This window comes from Phalacrocorax aristotelis, chromosome 2, assembly GCF_949628215.1.
Source record: "Phalacrocorax aristotelis chromosome 2, bGulAri2.1, whole genome shotgun sequence".
Lineage (NCBI taxonomy): Eukaryota > Metazoa > Chordata > Aves > Suliformes > Phalacrocoracidae > Phalacrocorax > Phalacrocorax aristotelis.
Window position 1 is genome coordinate 160110838 of NC_134277.1, and position 8517 is coordinate 160119354.

General features: G+C 40.7%; 1 protein-coding gene across 1 annotated transcript; it reads right to left on the reverse strand.

Annotated features, from left to right (window-relative positions):
* Positions 1-2562: 2562 nt before the first annotated feature.
* On the reverse strand, positions 2563-5690 carry LOC142053752 (uncharacterized). Its single transcript, XM_075085814.1, is given in 5 exon segments — positions 2563-2768; positions 2771-2971; positions 2974-3040; positions 3757-3990; positions 5607-5690. Coding segments are annotated over 5 exon segments (792 nt in total).
* Between the last annotated feature and the right edge of the window lie 2827 nt (positions 5691-8517).

Below are 8517 nucleotides of genomic sequence, written 5' to 3' on the forward strand. Positions count from 1 at the left end.
GTGTCTGGTCTATTCAGGCCTATATTTCCATCCTAGCTTTCTGTCCATCTTCACCTTATGTCTCTCCTGCCCTGTGTCTGCAGTGTCTGGGCATTGGGGCACCACATCACCCTACAAGAGATTAAATCACTGCCTCTGCCTTCTACCTTTTTCTCTTCAATATTTCCTTCCATTCCAATTAGAATATCTCTTACTGTCTGCCTGACTTCTTCCATTAATCCTTTGGAAGACACAGTGATAAATTTCCAATCTTATAAGTCACTTATCTTAAGAAACAATAGCTTTTCAATTAAAATCCATTCATTCTCAGAACACTCACTATGAGTTTCAAACATCCACTGCATCTTATGTAATATAAACTGAACTTAAGATTGGTGTGTGGAGATTGAGCAACATACCCATGTTAGCATCATATATTGGTAACTTTGAGAGGACTCCTGTGGGGAACCTTCCCATGTGAATTAGCCAGGTGCTGGGTTTCAGGAAGAGCTTGAATTTTATCTCCCACTCACCAAAACTCTTTGAAGTGTATGAGCTGTAGGCAGGCACTGTTTTAATCTTCTCCTTTGATCATGAAAGTTTTAATGCAGCACTGGGTAATGAAGGCAATCATGCACAGCATCTCTGTGTGACCAAACTGCTACATGCAAAAGTGAACAACATCCCTCAGATGTGGGGGAGGCCTTCTCCCATCGTTGTTGTTCTTCAGGACATGAGGGACAGGAGGGAGAAGGTGCTAGTGCCAACAAATATGGGCTATCATATTGCAGGGAAAAAACCTGCATGTCGAGATTTGTCCATTATTAGGCTGCAAGCACAGTACCAGCTGGAGCTGCCTGTGCCCTTAAAGGGTGCAAATCCTGGAATGTCGTGCCAATAATACCATTCAGCAGCATTTCCTAGGCAGTTGGCTTGTTTCCTTCAAGATTACCATATATTCAGAAAGTGGGCTTGCAGTGCTGCAAAGCATGCTCTGTGCTGCTCTCAGGCTGTTCTTACAGTAGCAGAGTCCTCTGACTGACAGGTTTAATTGACTTAATTGCACTGGATCATCATATATCTCAGCCTCACTCTAAAGATCATGGAACTACATCTTGCTTCTCCTTAGTCAAGTCTTTACAGAAAGTATCGTTACATTACACATCTGTTAAAAAGAGCTCTAAATCACTGTTCTAACAGAAGTTTTAATCTGGATTTTCAGCTTTCTTCAAGGAGTCTCTGTGCCTTCAGTTCCTGCACACACCTTCACAATTCTTCATTACATCAGTTCCCAGGGTATAATTAGGGAACATTGCTCCATTTATTAAGCATCACAGTCTAAACCTCAGGAGCTCTGATGATCCCAGTGCAGAGTCCTTATGCATCTCACAGCAAGTTTTGCTATATAGCTTTTAGGTTGACATTTAGATACTGGTCATCCAAGCTCAGACAGTGCCAGTTCTTAAATTTTAGCAGAGTTCTTTCATACCTCATTGCCAGCAGAGATGGAGACAAATATTTAATCTGTGTCATACTGGACACCCGTATTTAAAGGGTAATCCTGGATTCTACATAAGAAGTATGTTGCTATGGAAATGCCAGCGAAATTGAGCTGTGGATTTTGCAAGAAAGGAGGTGTGTATCTATGTTTACTAAATATGTTCTTTGGTCAAATAATGGCTTCAGATTGCACCCAAATCTGACAGACACACTGAAAAACAGTTAATCTAGAATGAAAATAATTTATATTCACCAGCTGAGTTTTATTAGGTGGAGTATCTATTTGAACTCTCCATCTTTAGATAACTTAGATCGCTCTGTTAGATCCCAAAGATCTGAGCTCTTTGTTTCCAAACCTGTCACTGGTGGTCTAAAAACATCATTGTTATTTACCAAATAAAGCAAGGACAGGAAAGTACATACCATTTCAAAACCAGCAAGTGTTCTGATTTTAATACCTCTCCTTCAAGTCCCCTCTTTCCCTGAGGTCTGTGTACATGTACACTGGATTCCTTTCCCTCATCAGGCTTTTATTACTGAGTCTTACTTCATCTTAAGAGGATGAAAACCTTCCTCCCACCTCCATTAGCAAAATATTTGCTTCCTTTTTGTATGACTTTTCAGCTCTCTCTCCTCTAAGATTTCCTGACTCTGAAAATTATCACAGGCTCTTACATCTGATAAACCCACTTTCCAGGAAAAGAGCCAACCTAATAGTGCTATTGCATTACTGTATTTATGCATTTAAATCTTTTCTTAGCCTTTTTGTTACAAGCTTTCAAAGTTGCAGTCTAATATCACTGAAAAAGAAGTAATTAGAAAAAGAAATAAGAGGAGAAAAGATAAAAAGGAGAGAAATTCATATCTGAAATGAATACTGTAGTTGATGCCAGACTTAACAATCAGTGGATAGTCAAGACGGTCAGAAGCTGCACTTGTCATGCTCACCAGCAGGAAAAGCTCCTCTACAGTCTATAACTCAAGGAAGTAGATCATAAAATCATAGAATCATAGGATCATTAAGGTTGGAAAAGACCTCTAGGATCATCAAGTCCAACCGTCAACCCAACACCACCGTGTCTCCTAAACCATGCCCTGAAGTCCCGCGTCTACATATCTTTTAAATACTTCCAGGGATGGTGACTCCACCACCTCTCTGGGCAGCCTGTGCCAATGCCTGACCACTCTTTCAGTGAAGACATTTTTCCTAATATCCAGTCTAAACCTCCCCTGGTGTAACTTAAGGCCATTTTCTCTTGTCCTATTGCTTGTTGCTTGGGAGAAGAGACCACCTCACTACAACCTCCTTTCAGGTAGTTGTAGAGAGTGATAAGGTGTCCCCTCAGCGTCCTCTTCTCCAGGCTAAACACCTCCAGTTCCATCAACCTCTCCTCATAAGACTTGTGCTCCAGACCCTTCACCAGCTTCATTGCCCTATCTCTGAACACACTCCAGCAACTCAATGTCCCTGTTGCAGTGAGGGGCCCAAAACCGAACACAGGATTTGAGGCGCCGCCTCACCAGTGCCGAGTACAGAGGCACGATCACTGCCCTGCTCCTGCTGGCCTCGTTATTCCTGATACCAGCAAGATACGGGAGATCCTGGCTGGAAAGGTTACTGCCATGAGAATATTCTCTGCTACCCATGATTGGCAGGTCTGGCTTTGCCTCCAAACTGCAAACAAGTTGAATTTTCCACTACAGACTGGGAATATTTATTTTTTAAAGACAAAACCCCTGCAGGTAAGTACAGTCAGAAGCCCCCAAACCATGAGCCATGTCATGATGCTGACTCTCAAAACCTGCAGGTCTCCATACACCACCATGTTTTATAGCTTGGTGGAAATGTCACTTTGGATGAATGCAGCTGTGCCTTGAATTTCTTTAATAAAGGAGTTATCACACATGGCACCAACAAAGAGTGTGCGGTTTGAAGGGACAAGTCTAGGAGAACATACAAGGATTAAATACTTTTGCCCTCCTTCTTGTTTCTTATCTCACAGAATGGAAACACAGGAGTACTTAAGTAGTGCTTCCTTTATGATCCTATCAAGACTTGAACATATATGCAGCAATACTCTTGAACACAACAGGGTACCCACCTCTTCTCTCCCCTTTCTCTACTCAAACCATTTGACAAGGTCCAGTTTGGAGCAGGACTCCAGGTAGAATTCAGGGCAGATCCTACTGCAGGAGACTAGATGATCCCTTCCAGAGCTTCTCAGGACAGTCATTCCCACAGATCCCTGTTGGGTACCTGATGGGGCTAGTTCTCACCCAAGGTTTTTTGTCTTGTTCCATAGCCCCCATCTCCTGGCTGGAGTATTCCATGCAGTTCTGCCTCTGCTTCCAGTGCTTCCAGTCTTCTGTTCTTGTGGACTCTGAAGGTCTGCCAGGACCAGGGAGTTTATGGAGTGGAGAGCTCACAGTTATTCCTGTTTCCACTATAATTCTCATGTCTGACTTAGAGAGCTCCTTTATGTCTTCATTCTTTATTCCACAATTTATGCCCTTTAACAAAAAAAAAAAAAAAAAAAGCTGTAACTAGAAGACAATACATGTCAAACAGAAGCCTCGCAAACTGTTGGGAATATGTCACAGTGCATCTCTAAATCACTCCTAGCATACAGCATAACAAAGACAAAACCCCATGAAGCACTTAATGTCTCTGAGTTTCCGTAGACTGCACTACTTTGAAGGATTACGCCTGGGATGGGCATGTAGCCATGTATCACTCATGCACCATTACTTGTGATCTGAACTGGAGGTGGCAAGTGGAGACAATAGCCAGGCACCAGTTTGCTTTCAGGCATGCAATGGAAAACTCCATTCCAGTTCCAAATAATGTTCACTTTAAGTTTCACATAGTAATTGCTCATCATAACTTTGCAGCTCATTAGCAGAAGCCTTTTCTTTCAAACTTCACTGTATTGTTCTTTTATCATGGTACTGTAATATACAATGTCATGGAGAAAATGGAAACAGAGACATGGTGTAGTTATATAGGGCTACCCAACATAGAAAGTGGTTTTTCTGAATGTTACATCTATAATTAAGCCATCAACCCACCTAAGAGAAATAAAACTGAGTCTTTTAATTAGCTTCTTGAATGGGAACAAATGCTTCATTATTCTTGACCATATCAGGCTGAGAACATTATTAAAGTGTGAAGGCATAATGAACAACATGACAGGAAACACATTAGAGCACATGCAGGAATACATTTGCCTACTAAGCGATCTGCCTAAATATGCCTATCATTGCTATCTAGGAAGGCAAAAATATCAAAGGAAAGAATGAAAACAAAAGGGCAGTATAGGCAAAGCCATAAAGAAAATTATATGAAGTCAGAGGTAGGCAATATATTTTTTGGCATTCCATGCTGTTGAACACTTCAGACATCAGCTACTCTGCCAAAACTTGTCTAAGCTGTCTAAGAAGATTGGTCTGTGTTTGCACTCAGTACATTTTTTTTAAACTTCATCGTGTCTGCTTTGGCTTCTAGGTTTTGCCTATCTGAGGTATTTAGAAGGAGAACAAGCCTTTCCAGAGGCTGTAGAACAAAACAGCTCAGAGAGGAATTTTGGACAAATTTCTCTGCTCTGAGTCTGTAGGGAGGATGAGTAATCTTTACAGGCTTTCAGAAATCCCTTGGCTAAAGGGAGGTGTTATTCGCTCTCTTTAGAAATAATGGCAAGAGCACAGAAACACTTTCACAGCAGGGAAAATTGGCGGTGCATATCTGATCATTCCTAGCTGGATATGTTACCCCACAATCCCAGACAAAAATGATCTGAAACTCAGACCCAGCAAAGCCTGTATTCCTGTCTTTGAATTAAAGCTCATCCATAAGCCATTTCTACTCACCAAAGCTCATTAATTTCAACTGTAATCAAACATACGCTTAGAGAGCTGCATTGCCATGGACTGGAGCACCTGTTAGAAGAAATTCACTGGATCATAGAATTGCCATGAGATCCAGACTCCAGGGTCTCAACTGTGGTGCTGGAGCAGGTAGACAGTGAGAATTTCACACAACTTTCCTTGTTCTGACATTGCTCTGAAACTGCTGGATCCAACAGACAGATCTGCTGTCAAGAGGAGAGGAGGAAAGGATGGTGGGTTACCTTCTCCCCACCCAGCTCCTCTCCCCTCCCCTCCTCTCTGTCCTGTTCTTTGTCAAACTCCTGCACAGCAGTGTTCTGTGCCATTTGGGTGGACCTGAATTTGTCCCCTGGACATCCAATGCCATAAAATCACACCTGTGCAAACACCTAGGCACCTCTGCACGGGCACAAGCAGAAACAGAGGCAGGGAGAAAGGGTGTTAATTTGTCTCTCAGAACAGTGTCATAGGCCTCTTGCAACCTTCTCTTTTTAATAGAGGTGGTGTAATATTTTGAAACTGAAAGGACTGAGAACTAAAACTTCTAAAGATATAGAGGAAGTGTCCTATTTTCCATTCACAGAGCCATTGAATTCTGATAAAAACATCTCCTGGAAAAAACACAATCAACATTTCACTCCTCAATGTGGTGTTTGTCAGCCTTTGCTCTGGATTTGACGCTACTCCTAATCAGACCAATAACATACACTACCTTCTAACTACAGGAAATTATATCCGCTCTTTCAAGTTGAGAAGGGGAGCATTTTGGTTTTTACCCTTGGTATTTTTACCTATGTAACAAAGACAACTGAAGACAATAATTTTAGAGTAATTATGTCTGCTCCAGTCATGATAGTTTGATTTCTAGCATTCTCTGTTTCTCCTATGTGCTTATTTTTTGTTTGAGAACTTCTGCAATTGTATATATTTAAAATGCAGTGATTTCAATAAATGCTTCATAAAGTTCAAGCAATTTCTCTAAACCTGATCTTCATTCCTAATTAATGTAATGGGATAGAACAGTTAATGTATCAAATTTCATGCTTTTGATCCCAAAGGGGATCAGGAGATAAGGAGCTCTTGAAACAAAGATGTGATTTATTATGTGAAGCAGAAAATGGAAATAATCAGATTCATGGAAATGAATTGTGAAGATGATATATGCTGAAAAACAAATAAGATCGGATGAAAAGCTTGAAATGCGCCTGTAATTAGCAGAAAGGAGGGGCTGAAGATTGGAAAAAATATAGTGCCTGGTGTTATTTATTAGCCTTCAGCAACTGCTATCCTGAGATGTGATGAGAAACTGGAAAAGAAAAAATACTCATAATGCAATTCCATTTGAAATGAGCTGGGAAACACTTGTGTTACTGTTATTTTAATTATTTTTTTCTCCTTGAATTTTAAGTGTGCTGTCTTTCTCTTTTCGCCATCGTCAGATGAAACAAACAACAATATCCTTATGTTCTACAGAAGAAATTTGCCATAAGGAAATTAATTTCTCCTGCATTCTCAGAATTTTGCATTCCATTTACCAATGACTGTGTTGCATTTTCTCTTCTGCCATATGCTGGACAACTTTAGTATCTCTAGCTGAACTACTGCCCTCCTTAGAAAGTCTGCCTTTTCCAAGTCTTTTCATTGCTGCTCTTCTACTCTTTGTTTCCCCATTCTTTATCAGGTGTCGTTCTTTACTGCCTTTCTTTAACTGTGGTGTAAAAAATCCCAAAGTCAGAATTACACCTTTCTTGTAGGACATGGACAATAGCATGGTATTTCTTGAGTAACAAAACATGGAGGCATGGATAAGGGTCTCAGCACTTTCCCCTCACTGTCATTCAGAATAAGAGTGAAGTAGTCCCTTAGGAGGAATCTCTTCATACTTTCTTACAGGACTTCCTAGCTAAGCTTTTCAAGGTAATTATTGTTTTTAAGGACAGAAATTAAATACCTTAAAGACAAGAAGAGAGAGTGTGATTTCTAAAATGACGTAGTATTTGTCTTTGCCAGTCACAGGCAATCAAAGCATCTAAAACTGGGCATCGAAGATGAATGGCCTTGACTCTTTGGATCCCTGAACTGGTAAAACCCTTAACTGTTCAGATCCTTTTCTCTCTCCAGGCTTTTTACCCAACTCTGATGGGCAAGTAAGGTTAATGGGATTCCTGCACAACACAATTTTTTGCCACTGCAATCTTTTTTGCTGAAAGAATGACAACTCTGTCTCATTTCTGGATCAGGCACTGACAAAGTGTTTGTGGTTGGATTCCAGTGTCCTGTATTTCCTTGCTCCCTCTCTCTCACCCCTAGTGAGGGGAGAATTAATACTTAACTCCTTGGCACAAAATGTATAAACACCATCTTAAACATATAAATTGGATTTGCTTTATTACTTCTTTAGGAAATTTATCCCAGAACTTCATTCCGATGGTTGGAAAGTTTTTCCTCACCAAATACTTAAAGCCTGATAGAGAGTATTTGATATAGTGCCAGCACTAGACTTTAGCTTAAACAGTTCATCTCCTTTCCCGGTGCTTATCTCCTGCATTTACAGTCAGCAATCGGATATCCTCCTAGTCTTAGTTTCTGAAATGCTTGAGCTCATTATTCTCCTGTCTTTAGCTAGTTTTCCCATTTCCATGATGACTCAAGAATGCTCTCTGCATGGCTTCCAGTCTGAGTTCACCTTTTTTGACCTGAATGTTGCACAGAACTGCAGATAAGGTTTCATCAGTGCCTTGGACTATAGAATTATTAATTCCCTTATATTAAAAGAAATATCTCATCTGAAGTCATATATTCTTTTTTCTATGGCAGCTTTAGTAAATGATCCTGATCCACAGTCAGTTTCTGTTAACAGCTTTGCTGTAAGGTCTTTGCTATTGCGGTGGGTTGGAAGCCAGGTGCCCATCAAAGCTGCTCTATCACTCCCCTCCTCAGCTGGACAGGGGGGAGAAAACATAACTAAAAGCTCTTGGGTCAAGATAAGGACAGGGAGAGATCACTCACCAATTACTGTCACAGGCACAACAAACTTGACTTGAGGAAATTAGTTTAATTTATTACCAATCAAAGGTCAGGGTAGGATAATGAGAAATAAAAACAAATTAAAACAACTTCCCCCCCACCCCTCCCTTCTTTCCAGGCTCAACT